General features: G+C 57.6%; 1 protein-coding gene and 1 long non-coding RNA gene across 5 annotated transcripts in view; one reads left to right on the forward strand and one right to left on the reverse strand.

The window, feature by feature from the left end:
- The window catches only part of SMPD3 (sphingomyelin phosphodiesterase 3), an 85,854-nt gene that overhangs the window by 65,175 nt on the left and 3,103 nt on the right, over positions 1-17,576 (forward strand). For 2 of the 4 annotated variants that reach the window (XM_055412458.2, XM_055412459.2), the window contains exons 3-8: positions 7,995-9,525; positions 14,290-14,365; positions 14,477-14,632; positions 15,136-15,225; positions 15,407-15,470; positions 17,220-17,382. In XM_055412458.2, coding sequence (XP_055268433.1) covers positions 8,206-9,525; positions 14,290-14,365; positions 14,477-14,632; positions 15,136-15,225; positions 15,407-15,470; positions 17,220-17,382 — 1,869 coding nt within the window. In that variant the 5' untranslated portion in view covers positions 7,995-8,205. Of the gene's footprint in view, positions 1-5,645; positions 5,786-7,567; positions 7,699-7,994; positions 9,526-14,289; positions 14,366-14,476; positions 14,633-15,135; positions 15,226-15,406; positions 15,471-17,219; positions 17,383-17,576 lie in introns of those variants that run through there. The other 2 variants (XM_055412461.2, XM_055412460.2) reach the window with 2 other exon arrangements.
- LOC129546975 (uncharacterized) lies at positions 5-14,480 on the reverse strand. The gene is made up of 4 exons (XR_016035793.1): positions 14,350-14,480; positions 13,369-13,453; positions 2,576-5,737; positions 5-2,020 (listed from the first exon to the last, which is right to left on the reverse strand). It is a non-coding gene; the product is annotated as an uncharacterized LOC129546975 (long non-coding RNA).

Below are 17,576 nucleotides of genomic sequence, written 5' to 3' on the forward strand. Positions count from 1 at the left end.
TTGCAACAAGGAAATTAACAGTAGTAGCAGTAATAAATTGGGCTTCCCTGGTGGCTCAGTCGGTAAAGAATCTGCCTGCAATGCAGGAGACTCAGGTTTGATCCCTGGGTCAGGAAGATCTCCTGGAGAAGGAAATGGTAACCCACTCCAGTATTCTTGCCTGGGAAGTCCCATGGACAGAGGAGCCTGGTGGGCTACAGTCCATGGGGTTGCAAAGGGTCAGACATGACTGAGACACCACCACCATATGACAGTCTTCCCTGGGTATCCACGGGGGATTGGCTCCAGGACCTCCCACAGATACCAAAGTCCACAGATGCTCAAGTGCCTTAAGGTCAGCTCTCTGCGACTGCAGGTTCCACATCCATGGATGCGGAGGACTGAGAAGCACAGGGATGGAGGCTGACTAGCCCCATGCCCGAGGTGCGTGAGGCGCTGTGCCGAGAGCCGCCCCGTCATCTCCAACTACCCTTTGCCTAACGGGTGAGGGGACTGCAGCTCAGAGAGCAGGCAGACACCCTATCCAGTGTCGGCAGCAGGACTAGAACCTGGCACGGCTGACAACAGAGTCTGTGCACGGCTGTCTCTCGAGGGAGGCTCATGGGGCACAAACCACAGGCGCTAGGCCTTTCCAGGCCTTCGGGGACTCAGAAGAGAGATTCCCCCTTTGCCCAGCAGGTAGGCCAGGGGGCACCACAGGAGGTTTGCACAGGAAGGGAAACGATGAGAATTAAGTTTTAGAAAGATCAAGTAGAAGGTTGACATTAGACCGGATCCTTTGAGTGGCAAACTGTCAAGAGAGAGGAAACTCAAACTGTCAAGAGAGAGGAAAAGGGTATTTTGCCAACCCATTAATTAGAAACTCCGGGGCCTGTGTTGGCCTCAGGCACAGGGAAACTGAAGCTCAAAGGTGTCAGCAGGACTCAGCCTCATTCTGCAGCCCTAAGGTCTATTTTCCTCCAAATTGGATTCACTCTCCAGGAAGGCTCTGGAAGCTTCAGGCTCTTAGTGCCTCCATCTCAGAGAAAATGCAGGCCTCTTGCCTGAGGGGTCCAGAAAGAGCTAGGGTCATGTGGCCATGTAGTTGGGGGTCAAGAGGTTGTGATGCTGAGTGGCCTGGTAGGGCTCACTGCCCCCTACCCAGATGGCTGCAGGGCAGACAAAAGTGGGTCTGCCCCAGCCAGAGAGCTGCAGCCAGCTAAGACCTGGGCCTGTGCTGGTGCCTGAGGCTCCACTAGGAGCTCCCAGGCTGGGGGGCTGATGTGCAAACTGGCACGTGCCTGATGAGCTGGGCAGATGGGGGTTAGCAAGGGAGGGAGAGTGTAGGAGGGGCAGAGAGGCTGGGGAAGGCTACAGGAAGGGGAGGCAGGGACTCTGGGTCTGGAGGGGTGAACAGGCGTCTACCTGGCACCGCTGTGTCAGCAGAAGGCGTTGCTAAGCACATGTGTGAAAACCGGACCCTAGTCCCCAGTTCTGCTTCTGGGACTTGGTTTGCAGGGATTAGCCCGGATTTGTCTGACCTGCTTCACTCGGAAAAGCATCCTCTTCCGTTGTTCTTTGTGTCCTCCCAGCCATGAGCTGACTCCAAGTTTCAGCAGCTCAGAGCTCATGTTGCCATGCCAACCCCTCCCAGCAGGCATCCAGGCAGAAATGGGCCGCCCCGATCTCAGCGCTGCCAGCTAGACGTGCACACTCTGATAATTGTATTGGAGCAGTCTTCTCCACCTTCCTTGAGGAAACCTGGGGTTTGGCCCAGCTCCTGCTAGACATGAGCCTGTGGACAAGATGAGGGTCTGCAGAGATCCCACTGCTCCAGTACTCTCAGCCCTGCTCCCAGGCACGAGGACCAGGTGGAAGTGAGGGAGGGCCTGGGTCCAGCCTAGCCTACATGTCCAACACCTGACCCGCACTGAATCCCCAGACGTTCCCAGAGCAAGGCTTGGAGATCCCGGGAGATGGCGTGGGCTTCCTCAGAGCGGGCTTGCCTTCACCAGCAGGACTGAGCTGGCTTACTTTCTCACTGCAGGAGAAATGTAAATTCAAATTCAGCACTCCGAGGACCCTGTGGGCCTCTGTGCAGCTCACCGTGGGGACCGGCACACATGCCAGGTCCACTTCCCAGGGAGATGGCAGTGGGACCACAGCTCGGTGCCAGTGCCATCAGGCATCCACGGTAGAGCTGTCCACTGCAGCTGGCCCACAAGGGCTGTTGGGGACCTGTCTCTCTGACCCCCTATTCCCCGCGTCTTCACCCAAACAGGACCAGGCCTGGCCAGACCCTATTCCTGAGGATGCCCTCCCCAGGGGGATGGCAGATCAGCCAGCCCCGGAGCCCTGAGCACAGTGACTTTGATGGAGCTCAGGCCTCTGAGCAGTCTGAGGCCCTGTTCCTCATGCTGTGGTGGCCGCAGGTCACAGGTTAGTAACCAGGGGTCTCCATGGTGACACATCACCGCAGATCATCAGTCACCTGCAGGAGCAGCTGCTGGCAGTCAATGGCCCAGGCGTTGCCTGCCTGGGAGTGGCTGGGCCTGTGACCTCCCAGGTCCTGCCCAGTCACCTCTTCCTCTCTCACCTGCAAACTGTGGAGCTCTCTGCTCCTTTGCCCATCCTGGCTCCACAGCCCAGTCTTCTTGTCACAATGAGACCCAGTCCAGTCCTCGCCGCGGTGGGAGGAACAGTTAGCGAAGGCCACCTCTGAGGATCTGAAGGCACTGCAGGTCAGTGTGGGGCCTACAAGTTCAGCGGGTGAGTTCAGGCTTCCTACAGAACAGCACACAGAACCAGCTTGTCTTGTCTGCAAACTCCACTGAGTTTATAGGTCGAGGAGAGCAAACAGGGCACGTAGGGGCCAGCCTCAGGGGAAGGGTGGTCAGGGAGGTCCTGCAAAGAGCAGGGGAAGGTCAGCCCTGTGAGCCGCATGACCCCTCTAATCCTCAGGCTGGTCCCGGGAGGCAGGTATTGTTACTCCCACGATGAGAGAGCCTGATTCCAGTGCCAGGATTTCAACCAGGTCAGCCTGACCCTTGAGCCCACGCTGAACATTGAGCAATGCAGCCAGGGGTGAGGAAGCAAATCAGGGGGTCTATGCTTCTAGAACAGAGTCTTTGGGTCCTGGGAGCCCTCCCTTGGGCGCTGTGTAGACCCCTTCCTGAGCCCAGAGCTCAGAAGTGACTATGAGGACCTGAGGGTGTCTGGAACACCAGGAGAGTTCTGGAACCACTGGTTTTAGGGAAGAGGTCATCCCAAGCTACCCTGGAAGCCACACACCAGGATTCACAATAGGGATAAGCCTGGGAGTGACTATTGGCTTTAAAACAGGAATCTCAAAAAAGCAACCCTGCCCAGGGGCTTGACTGGCCACAGCTCAGCACACAGGGCCTTTAAGGGACCCATCAGCTCCATCAGAAATGGCCACAGTGGACTTTGCTTGGCAGAGTTGCCAACCCCAGGACACAGAAGCAGAGACCTGGGCAGGGAGGAGGGACAGGTGTTCTCCCTGGGAGAAAGAACTCTGGCCAGGTCGGGCCGGGGGCACAGGCTGGGCACCTGTGCCCTGCCATCCTGCCCTCCAGCCTGCCGAGGACTCTCGTGCTCTCTGAGAAGCTGCCAGCCTCCAGTGTTTAACTTCGCTCTTCTCTTTCGTGGGGAAAGTGTAGATCAGACTAATTAATGTGTTGTTGTTTGTTTACCCTCCTTTCATTTCACTGAGACAAAATAATTAACCACAAAGCTTTAGGAACTGGCTCCATTGGTGGCAATCCCTTCTGTGTCAACTGCGTCAGCAGCTCCCGTGCCTGGTGGCAGGGACTGTGAGCGGCCACAGGGCAGGGGGGCAGCACTTGAGGTTCCATCCATCCAGGACACTGTGGGAGGGAGAGGAGGGGGTCTGGAAACGGGACCCAGGGGGAGCTGTGAAGGGACAGGGTGCTTGGATCTACCCCATCTTGGAGAAGCACCGTAGTTCTCTGGGCTGCCAGCTCATCGATGCCTGAATGGGGACAAAAAACATTCCTATGACCAATCCTGGGGAGGCAGAAAGGTCACGCCTACCACTCAAGCGAGGCTGGGGAGGGAACTTGCCCAGAAGGGTTCCTGGGGCCACAGCAGGAGTGAGGAGGGCCCAAGGAAGCTGCAGGGGGCACCCACCCCCCCACCCAATAGCCCTGTCCCAGCCAGTAGCAGATCCCAACCCTGACCAGCCAGTGTTGGGGATGAGCCACACAGAACAGAAGGTTAAACAATTTCTCTCAGGAAGCCTTCTATGAAGTGAGGCTGCATTTACCTGGCCAGGGAGGGCAGGGGCACAGAAGACCCCTGGCCAGAGACTGGGAGACTGGACTTTGTCCCCCGAGACAGTGAGACCACCACAGGGAGAACATGATCAGATTGTTTCCAAAGCTCCACTGACTACTGTGCAGACTGTGGGTCTGGGGCTTGCGGTCTGAGACTGGTGGTACCAAATGGGGTGGTGCTCAGGGGAAGATGGTGTTGGTTGGGCCGGGCTGGCCTGCTCTGTGACAGTGGGTCAACATCCTGGGGTCCCCAGGTGTCTGGCCTGGACCCTTACCTGCAGGACCTTGGTACCAACCGCAGGTGCTGCTGGCAGCTGGGGCACCTCTGGACAATCCCCGCACCCTCCCCAGCAGTGGGGACGGGACCTGCAGGCTCTTCCTCTGGGCCATGTCCTCTCCTGTAGCTCTTGCTGTAGCCAGTCTGAAGCTGGCAGGCTCCACACAATGACGTGTGCCAGTCTGTGTACACCAGAGGTGCACCAGAGGTGGTGGGGGCAGACCCATCAGGCCACATGGGCACGTGAGTGGGCTGTCAACCCAACACCAGGTTAAACTCACCTGAAACTGCTGGGATTTAAACAAAGAACAAGTGAGTGTGTCAGATAGCAGGTGTGGCCTCTCTGGGCCACCAGCCCCTCCAAGCCTGAGCCACAGAGGTAACACTGCTCTGCTGGGGGGTTAGAGGAGACCACGGCACAGAGGCTCAGCAGGCTTGCAGCAAACCCTCCAATTTCAACCACTGTCGTTACAAAGTTGGTCGTGGGGCCCTAAGCCCACCAGTCTGGCCCAAGTTCCCCCTGAAATGGGTGAGGACATCCCCCAACCCAGGGTCTGGCCTGCAGAGGCCAGGATTTGGGCTGGGTGTGGGGGAGGTGGTGAAGCCACTGGCTGAGTCCGAGGCTCCAGGCCCCACAGCAGCTGGCAGAGGGTGGGGTGTGGGGGGATTGCAGGGGCGGAGGGGGCGCGCGGGACACTGAGGCAGGCTCTCTGGCCTCACCACAGGGAGCCCCGTTGCTCACACCTGAGTGAGGGGCTTCTAGTCAGTTGGCTGTGGTCTGGGTAGACAAACCTGCTTTGAAACGTAACCTTCCAGTGTTTGCTTCAAAGCGATTTTCTCTAAAGGAAGTAAAGATCTTTGTGAAACGCATCCTATAGAACCAGACACAACCACCAGCTTAAGTTTATCTTTTGACATGAAGCTCTGTTCTGTGGAGAGCGCCCCACCCTCAAGTCAGACGGCGGCTGCAGGACAGCAGCTGGGTGACGGAAACTCCCCCTCCTTAGACCGCGAGGCAGGTTGACCTGCATTTACTCACCCATTTCCTGAGCTCCTGTTGGCGCAACTCCAGGGGCCCCAGCGCCCTCAGTGCAGCTCTGTCTCTCAAGGAGCCCCCAGTTCCGCAAGGCGGCAACCTCATCTCACGCGCAGTCATGATCTAGAACTGCAGAGAGCAGCCCATGCAAAGGGGGCACGGGAGCCCCCAGTGGAGGTAACAAAGCCACCTGGCCGGGGGACAGAAGGACCTGAGGAGGTGATTTTTAAGCCGAGTCTTAGAAGACAGGAGATGAACTAGTTGACAGGCAGAGGAAACAGCAGGGCATGGGCAGGAAATCACATCTGGAGGCTGGGAGGTGAACACGAAGAGGGCTGGGGCAGCAGGCATGGGTGGGCCTGGCTGGGGAGATGCAATGCCCAACAGGGGCTGAGCGAGGCTTCTGTGGGGCTGAGGCGTCTGCAACCTGATCAGATCAGATCAGAGTCCCTCCAGCCATCCTGTGGAGGGTGGCCTGATGGGGAAGAGACCGAAAATGTGGGTGGCATGTGATGCAGTCCTGGAGCAGCAGGGGGCTCCATAGGGGCTTAGGTGGGTAGCGGGGACTGACGGGATGTGGGAACTGAGAGAGGGCAGAGTCCAGATGACATCCAACTCCCAGCTGAGGTGGGCCAGGAAGGCAGGAGCAAGAAAGGGCATGAGGCCAGGATGGATGGCATCGGGGACACAGACCCTCAAGGGGCCACGGCAGCGGCCCGGCTGAGCTGGTGAGATGATGAACAGGAAGTGAGTTCCCCAGCTGATCTGGTCATAAAAACTCTGGGTTATGTTTGTACCAGCTGCACCGCAGAATGATCACCCTGGGTCCCTGGAGGCTGGGTAAACACTCCAGAATCTTGTCTTTATTGATTCTACGTTTAGCACAATGAATGCACCTGCGGCCTCTCCCAGGCGGGGCCCTGAGCCAGCTCTAAAACCCATGGCAGCTCCCATATGGGCTGGGGTGGACTTACTCTGGCAGTTCTGGGCCTCAGCTGGGCCCTGGGGCTTATCTGAGGGACTTAAGGGGGAAGTCACAGGGACCATCAGGGTCCCCTGTAACTGGGTGACTCTGAGCATTCTGGAGCTTGGGAAGAGCCATGCTGTGTGCTTGGGTCCCCGTCAGGCGGGAGTTCCTGCAGGAATGGGAAGGCAGGGAATGGTCTGATGATGCAGGCTGGGGCATAGTGAGAGCCTGGTTATGGGGGGCCCTCCTCTCAGGGGTCCTGCCAGCCACACTGCCCTCTGCCCCAGGACCCTCTAGCCCCTCTTCTCTGCAGTTTGTTCCCTCATCATCCTGACCCAGTGGGCACCTGGCTGTGTCCACAGCTCCTGACTCAGGCTTACCTCTTATCTGTTCTAAACACACCCCTGGTTCCCGATGGGCTTCAGGATGTTCCAGGCCAGTGTCCTGCACACCCACAGCCTGTGCTCAAATCCTGGGCCAATTTCTAAGCAATTAGGTCACAAGGTCGGAGAAGGCAATGGCAAGCCACTCCAGTACTATTGCCTAGAAAATCCCATGGATGGAGGAGCCTGGTAGGCTGCAGTCCGTGGGGTCGCTAAGGGTCGGACACGACTGAGCGACTTCACTTTCACTTTTCACTTTCACACATTGGAGAAGGAAATGGCAACCCACTCCAGTGTTCTTGCCTGGAGAATCCCAGGGACGGGGGAGCCTGGTGGGCTTCCGTCTATGGGGTCACACAGAGTCGGACACGACTGAAGTGACTCAGCAGCAGCAGCAGGTCACAAGGTCACAATGGTCACCTAGGGAATTCCCTGGCAGTCCAGTGGTTAGGACGCTGAACTTCCAATGCCTGAGATCCAGGTTTGATCCCTAGTCAGGGGACTAAGATCCTGCAAGCCACAAGGAACAGCCAAAAAAAAAAAAACAAACAAACCATGAACTGGAGGCAGTCACATCATCAGTCAGTTTCCTCCAAGAGAACCAACAAACAATTTCCCTGTGTTTACAAAGACAAAGAGTGCCAGGCTGCCTTCTGGCCCCAAACACCCCATTGTGAGCCTGCTGGCTCCAGCCTGGTCCTCGGAGCAGTCCTGCTGGCGTCAGAGGCGGCAGGAATAGGGTAAGCGGGGCAATGGCCCAGCATCCGATCTACCCCACTAAAGATATTCGTCTCACTTTCTGTGTTGGGCTTTCCTGGTGGCTCAGTGGTAAAGACATCCACCTGCCAATGGAGGAGAAGCGGGTTTGATCCCTGGGTCGGGGAGATCCCCTGGAGAAGGGAATGGCAACCCACTCCAGTATTCTTGTCTAGGAAATCCCATGGACAGAGGAGCCTGGTGGGCTACAGTCCATGGGGCTGCAAAGAGTCAGACGTGATTTAGTGACTAAACGGCAACCACACTTTCTGTCTTGCAGGTTCTCCAGCAGGCCTTGGTGGCCCAGCATGGCCCACTGAAGGAGCCATGACTGGCTGGCCAACACACACCACTGACCACCCAGAGTCGTATCTCACCAGGAGGTGACCCTCCTCCAGCTGCTCCCCTACTCACCCGCCCCACCCAGGAACGTGCTCTCGCTGCCAGGGACACCATGTAGTAGGGCTGGCCGCGGTGCCCAATGAGCTGCGATGGTTTTGTACACGACCCCCTTCCCCAACAGCTGTCTGTCCGCCCTGCACGCCGTGTCCTGGGCCCTCATCTTCCCGTGCTACTGGCTGGCGGACCGGCTCCTGGCCTCCTTCATACCCACCACCTACGAGAAGCGCCAGCGGGCGGACGACCCCTGCTACCTCCAGCTGCTCTGCACCGTGCTCTTCACACCCGTCTACCTGGCCCTCTTGGTCGCCTCGCTGCCCTTTGCGTTCCTTGGCTTCCTCCTCTGGTCCCCACTGCAGTCTGCCCGCCGGCCCTACGTCTACTCCCGGCTGGAGGACAAGAGCCCCACCGGTGGGGCGGTCCTGCTTAGCGAATGGAAGGGTACAGGTCCTGGCAAAAGCTTCTGCTTTGCCACCGCCAATCTCTGCCTCCTCCCGGACTCACTGGCCAGGCTCAACAACGTTTTCAACACCCAAGCCCGTGCCAAAGAGATCGGGCAGAGAATCCGCAATGGGGCCAGTAGACCCCAGATCAAAATCTACATCGATTCGCCCACCAACACCTCCATCAGCGCCGCCAGCTTCAGCAGCCTGGTGTCACCGCAGGGCAGTGATGGGGTGCCACGGGCCGTCCCTGGGAGCATCAAGAGGACGGCCTCTGTGGAGTACAAGGGCGACAGCGGGCATCATCCTAGTGATGAGGCTGCCAACGGCCTGGCCTCCGGGGACCCAGCTGACGGAGGCAACCTTGAGGATGCCTGCATCGTGCGCATCGGTGGTGATGAGGGAGGTCGGCCCCCCGAAGCTGTCGATCCCCCCAATGGGGGCCAGACCAGGAACGGGGCTGGTGGGGGCCCACGGGGCCAGACACCCAACCACAGTCAGCGAGATGGGGACTCGGGGAGCCTGGGCAGCCCCTCGGCCTCCAGGGAGTCCCTGGTGAAGGGCCGGGCCGGGGCTGATGGCAGCAGCGGGGAGCCAGGCGCCAATAGCAAGCTCCCATACAAGGCCTCGGTGGTGAAGAAGGCAGCCGCGCGCAGGAGGCGCCACCCGGATGAGGCCTTTGACCACGAGGTCTCAGCCTTCTTCCCTGCCAACCTGGACTTCCTGTGCCTGCAGGAGGTATTTGACAAGCGGGCGGCCGCCAAGTTGAAAGACCAGCTGCACGGCTACTTCGAGTACATCCTCTACGACGTCGGGGTGTACGGCTGCCAAGGCTGCTGCAGCTTCAAGTGTCTCAACAGTGGCCTCTTCTTTGCCAGCCGCTACCCCATCATGGATGTGGCCTATCACTGTTACCCCAACGGGCGGTTCTCCGACAGCCTGGCCTCAAAGGGAGCACTGTATCTCAAGGTAGGAGGCCTCCACCAGCAGGCCTCTGAGTTGGGAGGGTAGGTGGAGGGGCAGGTTGCGGCTGGCTGGGGGCGGGCCTCACTCTCTGGGAGGGCAAGGGGCAGACAAGGCCTTTCATGGAGCTGAATCGAGGGGCCCCTGGCTCAGAGACAAGGGAAATGAGAATGCACGGACAGGAACCAAGGCTCCAGACTGGGTGATCTCTGCATCACCATTTCCCTGTCTGTAAAGCGGGGGCAACGTAGAGCCTACTCACATGGTGGGAGCCATGTGGGAGGGGCAAGGCCTGGGAGCTTCTCAGGGTGCCAGTGGCGAAGGTGGCAGACGGTGCTGAGAGGAGGTGGCAGGGGGCCCCTGCTCTGAATCACTGCAGACAAGCGTTCAGCTTGCAGGCAGAGTTCTCAGGCCCAGCTGTTACCACAGCCGCTCCCTCAGGCCACCAGCCCTCCCGGCCGGGATGTCCTCTCCCTCCTGGCTGTCACGCAGCTGCCACGCCAGGCACTCTGCCCACCAGCTCCAGGCTTCACTTCCGGAGTCACTAATTAAAGTGAATCATAATTATTTCTGCTAATTTGGATGCAATTGCAGGAGTTTTTAGACCATGGTAATTTGGTCATTACACATTATCTTCTCCTGAGCCTGACATGCTCAGCATGTCGACTTTCTGCTCCCTATCCAAAAGCTGCTCTTGGTGCTTCCAGAGTTTTCTAAAGCCCCGTCTGGCCAGCTGTTACAGAACAGGCATTTCTGCCCCTAGAGGCAGCAACTGCTTTGGGTGTGGATTCTCTCCACACTCCCCTTGAGACTTCTCAGTTCCGCTAGCAGGGGTCCATGATGGAGGTGACTGGTGAGGTTACCAGCGAGGCCCAGTGTGGGGGGTGCTCATCCCCAGGCCTCAGCTCTGACCTGTCCAGGAAGCTGCTGCCTGTCAGCCAAGCTCCTGACAGGAGTGAGGGCCCAGGCGGATCACCTGCACAGAGCCTGCCAGGGCCCCAGCCCAGCACCCAGAGCCCCCCACTCCTGTGCTCAGGCCTCTTGTGTGGCTCAGCAGGAGCAGAGCTGGGGTCCCCAGCTCTCCATTCATAGCCTGATATGCTGGAATTGAAGACACTCCTCTTACAGGAGACCAACCTCCCCATTCTGGCGTGTGGTTCGTCAGTGTTTCATTCCACAGATGTATTTTTGTCTCAGCAGCTGGAGTGACTTTCTCGGAAAGGAGGCGACATGCTGTCAGTTTGGGGGTTGGGGGGATGTACCCTTTCCCTTGCACCCGCCCTACTACAGATGGCTCAAAGGACAGGGTCCCCCTCAACCCTGCTCCCAGCTCACACACCACCTCCTCCTCTCTCTCCCCTCAGGCCAGCACCCCAACTATCATGCACACCAGGGCCAGCCCCTCTGCCACGGAATTTCCTCCCAGTCCCTAGCTCTCTGGCTGTTCCTTCCGGGCCTCTTCTCACCTGCTCATCCTTTAAACACTTGTTTAAAGCCTCTACCTCCTGGATCTAAAACTAGTCTGCAGATATGTTTAATTTGGTTCCTGCCATTAAAAACTTTCTCATGTTGGCCAACATTTAAAAATCAAGCTATTTCACATAGAGCCCAGTTTGCAGCTCCTCTCCCCACCCTGGCAAATCTGGCAGCACCAGGCCTGCTGCATTCTGCCCAGCTCCCAGCCTGAGTTGGGGGTTGGCAGCTCCCAGAGCAGACAACCCCACTTAGCCAGCACTCTTCACTGCTGAGTCGGCACCATGGGCAGTCAGCCTCAGGAACCTGCCCTGGGGTGCCTCTGCAGCTTCCATTTCCAGACTTGCTGAGGACTCTCTAACCCTGAGCCCAGTGAATCCACCCAGGCTCCCGATTTCACTTTCCAGATACCTCTGGGTCCACCCTGTGTGTCCAGCTGCAATGTCATGGCTCAGGCCACCATTCCTCTGAGATTTGGGGCTGTCCTCCCTCTTCTACCATCCTTCTGGGGTCGGGTCTGACTCCAGTCACCCTCTTCCCATGCCTCGGGGAGAAGCCAGCCTCCACCTGCCACCCTCCCCAAGTTCTGCTCCAGCCGCATTCTTAGGGGCCTCCACGTGTCACCCTATGTCAGTGGAGCTTTCCTTGGTGGCGTCCAGCACAAGCCAGTTTTCCTTTGCAGGTTCCTCAGCCCTGGCCCCAGGGCCTTGCTGCCCACCTCTTCTGTCAGGCAGAACTCAAGAGTGGAGCGGCGGTGCCTGGCACACTAGAGCCAGCTCATCTCTGTGGGTGAGAGTGTGCCTCTCTCTCCACATGGAGGAGTGAAATAAGTGAGGTCTCAGGAGCCAGCCCCAGCAGGGCCTGGCTGCTCCCTTCACCTGGGGCTCCCCACCCAGTCCCACCTCCCCATTTACTCCTTGAGCTCCTCATCCTCGGAGTGGGTCCAAGAGATGCCTGAGAAGGGAGGGAGGGAATGGACCGGCTTCTGCCTCCTGAGCAAGACCCTGGTTCTGGGCCCTGCTCTGTTGACGGTCTTTGCCCACCAGGACTAAAGGCACAGCCTCTCAGAGTGAGTGATTGTTTTTGCAAGTGAAACACGAGCCTCTGCGGCTCCCCAGGACTCAAACCCGAGAATCAATAAGTCCCAGCACATAATAAAGCAGATCTTGGACTGACTGGAGGAAGGAGGTGGGGGGACTGCCATACCTTCTGCTGGGTGCCTCTCCTCCAGGGGGAGGGATCTCCTCAGCAGCGGGGCCTCCCTGCACTTGTCTCTGTCCCCGCCCAGGGCTCGGCACAGGGAGGTGACACCAAGTGCTGAGTGCCGGGCTCCTGCACTAGAAACATCACAGGGCTGGCCACTGAAAAGCTTGGCTCAGTCACCAGCTCAGAAAGTAGTGTAGGGCAGGAGGAGGAGCTGGCTGTGAGGATCAGATTTCAACCTGTCTCTATCATCAGAGCCTCATAACCCCAGCCACCGATAGTGTTAACTTTAGCGTAATCCTCATAGTTGCAAGGCTCCAGTAAGGCCGCATCCATGAAGCAGCAGGGCCTGAGTATTACTATTGAGAAGAGAACAGGCTCTTGGCCTGAGGATGCAGACAGCACCATTGTGTGGCCTTTGGGGGCACTGTAGTTTTAAACTGTGTTGTTTTTGCAACAGGGGACACCAATGGTGTGTGATTTTCAAGGGATTCCAGAGGCAGGAGTACCACTGGGCTGAGCTGTGGGTTTGGACTATGGGCAAGAAGTGAATGGTGAACATATGAACTTATCAACAGTCCCAAATCTGGCCCATTATCAAGTAACCAGACTTACATCCACCTGGGCACTGGAAAATGAAAGATGTACACCTTGCCAGGCTGGGAAATGAGATGAAGAGCTGTGGAAAGCTCAAGGCATTTAATAAAGAGAAAGTCCTCATGGAGGGGAATGCCAATCTGACTTCAGCAATAGAAGGATGGACACCTCCCAAGGCTCTCAGGGCAGAGGGCCTATGCCGAGTCCCGGCCACCGTCAGCTGGAGGACAGGCCGAACTGTGCTCAGTAGAAGCCGGGGCGCCCGCCCTGATGCTGCCACACCTCAGCTAAGAACTGGCCTCTATGGTCACGCTCTCTGGAGACTTCCCAGGGTTCAGGGTCTCGTCGTCACAGAAAACCCAGGCCAGAATAGATTAGCAAAATTTGGGGAAGACAGCTGAGGCTCGGAGGAAGGAAAGCCCAGAGAGGAGGAGGGTGAGGATCCAAACAGAAGCCTCTGGTCAGGGTGCCCAAAGATGGAGCCTCTAGCAGAGGGCCTGAGAACCTGAGGCTCGGTTGTCAACCCTCAGTTCCCAACCACAGCCTGACTAGGGCTCAGGCTTGCACCACACTCACCACTGGGGGCCAAGTTGTCTGTGCTGTACAATTGAGGTGCTCGTTTTCATTACGCCAACCTGTGGAGGCAGTCTGCCAGGGTCACCTGTGGTTGGACAGGGAGTCAGCGAGGAGCTCTCAGCCCCACTCCACCTGCCAGGGACTCTGTCTCCAGTGGAGGAAAACAGGAGGCAAGGACCAAGGCTGGGCAAGTAGCATGAAGAGGCCCCTGTGGAGGAAGGGCTGGGCATGGGGTGGAGGTCACAGGGGGGCCTGGGGCCAGCCACGACAGGTGCCATGGAGACACCAGCCACAGCTGTCATCCCAGATCTGGGGACTAATGGGGACCACGGCCAAGAAGCAGATAAAATGGTTGCTCATTAAGTCAGAGAGCCAAAGACTGGAATGAGAGGACAGAAAGCAAGGTCCAAGGCCTCTCACGGGGACGAGGGTGTTGGGCTACGTCACTGGGCCACATCCTAGAGGGAGCCTGACTTAGACTTCAGAGGAACAGGCTGCGCACGTCATGATCAGGTCCAGGGTGTGACCGAGGGGAGGAGCAAGAAGCCACCAGACACAAGTGGACAAAGCAGCGAGGGACATTCGTGTGGACGCTCTGGTCATCAGGAGATGGCAGGGTTTAGGGAGGAGGTCTGTGGTGGTTTCTACATCTCTCTCCCACAAAGCGCTGCATGAACTGTCGGTGGCATTCACCCTGCCATAAAGCGGGTATTTCTTCATGCATCTGCCTCCCACACTGGAGCAGAAGCTCCTAGAAACAGGCAATGTGCTGTTCTTCTCAGGCCCCAGGCTAGCCAGAAGTGGACAGAGCTGGGTTTCTGAGGGTTAAACCTGGCTGGGTCGGGCATCGCCAGCATCCCTTTGTGCTCACAGCAACGGTAACTCTAGGTCTCATCACCAACACTTCCTCCCCACTGACAGGTGCAGGTGGGAAGCACACCTCAGGACCAAAGAATTGTCGGGTACATCTCCTGCACACACCTGCATGCCCTGTCAGGTAGGGTTTAGGGGCCCGAGCTTCAGGGGGTGGGATCCTCAGAGGGCGAGGATTCGCCTGGCAGGGGTCCTGGCAGCCGCCTCATCACTTCTCTGTGCTTCCGCCCCACAGAGGACAGTGACATCCGGTGTGAGCAGCTGAACATGCTTCAGGACTGGCTGGCTGATTTCCGAAAATCTACCTCCTCGTCCAGCGCAGCCAACCCCGAGGAGCTGGTGGCGTTTGACGTCATCTGCGGAGATTTTAACTTTGACAACTGCTCCTCTGGTGAGGCGGGCTCCTCCCCGTTAGGGTTGACCATGGAGGAGGCATGGGCTCTGCTCCTCAGGAACATAGAAGTGGGACATTTAGCAAGACTATGATTTCTCTGCCCTCAAGAAATCCTAGAAAAAGAACCCCTGCTCTGCCTAGAAAGCTTAGAGACCACCTTGCTGGAGGTCAGGAGATGCCCTGCAGATAAACCTCTGGCAGTGAAGGCAGGTAGCCTCTGAAATCCAGACTAAGGGGTTAGCTCATGATACTCACCAGGTCTGCATTCAGCTCTTACTTTGTACCAGCCACAGTTCTGACGGCTGTTAGAGGGGGCATTCTCAAGGACACAGAAAGCCAGTGACAGATGGAGCTATGGTTCACACAGCTGGGAACACAGAAGCAGTTACCCGAGGGACAGGGATCTGGTGACACTGGTCAAACCGGAACCAGAGGCAGGTAGCCCTCCAGGGCATGCCAGACACCCTGAGCCCCACAGCACTCCTTCCCTCCCTGCACAGATGACAAGCTGGAGCAGCAGCACTCCCTGTTTACACGCTACAAGGACCCCTGCCGCCTGGGGCCTGGGGAGGAGAAGCCGTGGGCAATTGGTGAGCTGGGGCTGGGGACAGGTGCAGGGGCGGGAGGGGCACTGTTAAGGCCTGACACCCCATGGACTTCCTGAAGAGACCTCGCCATTGTGGGGAGGGGAGCCCTGAGCTGCCCAGCCAGCAGAAGCCCTGGGCTTGCCCCTCCTGCCCACAGTAACCTCTCTCACCTCCTTGTCCCCAGGAACACTGCTGGACCAGGACGGTCTCTATGATGAGGAAGTGTGCACCCCTGACAATCTGCAAAAGTAAGTGCCCGGCATCCACTGTGCCATGGTCAGGTGGGTAGGCAGACCCAGGTGGCTCCCAGGTCTGGGATGAGCACCGACCCAGACTAGGTGTGGAGAGGTGGGCTGTGTGAGCCGATGAGAGCCCACAGCTCCCCAGGACGAGACGCCTGTTAAGAGCATCAGGGATGCAAGTTTGGGGTGAGCAGAGGCTGTGGTGGACCTCATGCCCCAGGGATGTCCTTACCATGAGGATCCTGAGGAGGCCTGGGGTCTCGAGGTGGTTTTTCCTACACCAGCACCCCAAGTCTGGGCTCATTCTACCAGAGCTTGGCCTGCCCTGAGCTCCAGCCTGCCTCAGGCACAGGAGAAAGGACCACAACCTCCCAGGGCGAGGCCGGGTGCTGCAGAGATCCCTGTCAGAGGGCCCTGGGGACGGCATCTGTGGCAGGGGACCAGCAGCCACCAATCATTCAAATAAAAACACAGAGCTAACACAAGCCAGTCAAAGTAGAGACAGATCCACCCCAGCCAAACTGTATTCTTGGATCTGAGACTTCTGAAAAGGACACATTTGAGAGGCCAGCAGCGGGCCAATTTAGAATTCACAGCCCGAGACAGCCCAGAGCCCCAGCGATGGCTCCTTGAAGCTAATTTGAGCCAATTAATTAGATTATAGACTAAATTTGAAACATCATCCCAGGCCGAGAAAATTATCTTTTTATGAGATGATGATTTAAAAATGACTTATCAGTAACTCTTAGATCACGGATGCTGCAATTAATTATCAAAGGCAAAGGACAGAAATGGATTACATTTCTGAGATGGAATGATGTTCTGTGTATCATCAGTGTATATATCTCAAGGCTGATAAAGACCTTGCAGAAACTCGTGTTTGCTGCCATGCCTGCCCAGGTGCCCTGTTCATGTGTCCAGGCGTTAGTTTGGCGGGTGGGCCTTTGTAGTGTCTTTTGGTGGCTGTGCCTCTCGCCCCAACACTGCCCTCTGAGATGGGGTGTCCCTTGAAGGCTCATTCCCAACGGTGCTCAGACTCTGGAGGAAATTTGGCAGGAAGCAGAAGGCAGACAAGGAGTCAGAAGAGACCTGGACTCAGGGTGTAGTGTTCCACCTGATTGCCCTGCCCTCCCTGTAGAATTCTGACCAGGAACTGTATCAGTTTCCTTCCTCTGAAAAATGGGGCGACAGCCACATCCCACCTTGTTCCTTTCTTAACATACCTGGTCCTCAAAGTGTCCTGGGGTCTTGGGGACAGACTGACACAAGAGTCCGGTCCCGGGATGGGGTCTGGGTGCTTTCCTGGCTCCCCTGCTGACCTGTAACAGGAGTCATGGGAGGCCTGGACACTTTCAGAAGAGAAGGGTCTCTGGAGTTCACCGCAAAGATCAAGTTCCCCCCAAATAGGACCCTATTAGCTCAGCACAACACTACCCTGGAGAGGGAGTGGTCAGTCCTGTCCCCAGCTTGGTTACAGGCTTTGGGTGGTGCCAACGTTCTAGTTCAGAAAGGGAATGTGAGTGCGGCTGACCCCAGGTGGGAACGGGACACTCCTGGGCAGTGGCTCAGTCAGTCAGGAACTCACAGGCTCAGACCCAGTCTCTATCCGCCCCAGTCCCTTTCTGGGGTCACGGAAAAGACAGATCTTAAATGCAGGGGTTTGGTCTGACTTGGAGGATGGGACGTAGCTCCACCCTCAGGACCTGGGGCTGGGGCTGTGCTCACCTTGCCTTCCTGTGCCTTCTGTGTGAGCAGGGTCTTGGAGAGTGAGGAAGGCCGCCGGGAGTACCTCGCCTTCCCCACCAGCAAGAGCCCCGGGGGAGGCCAGAAGGGACGCAAAGAGCTGCTGAAAGGCAACGGCAGGCGCATCGACTACATGCTGCACGGGGAGGAGGGGCTGTGCCCGGACTGGAAGGCTGTGAGTCTGGGTGGCGGGGCTGGGCTGGGCTGGGCTGGGCAGCCAGGCTGTGCCCCTAGCAGAACATTCTTGCTTTACACCCCTTGGCAGCACCGAGCTCTCCTCTCAAAGTGGAACGTGCCAGACCAGGAGGCCTTTGGGGCCCCCAAGGATGTTCCCACTCTCTGCCTTCAGGAAGGTCCAAACCAGGCCCC

Source organism: Moschus berezovskii, chromosome 22, assembly GCF_049115385.1.
Source record: "Moschus berezovskii isolate FMDL1 chromosome 22, NW_MosBer_1.0, whole genome shotgun sequence".
NCBI classification, from domain to species: Eukaryota; Metazoa; Chordata; class Mammalia; order Artiodactyla; family Moschidae; genus Moschus; species Moschus berezovskii.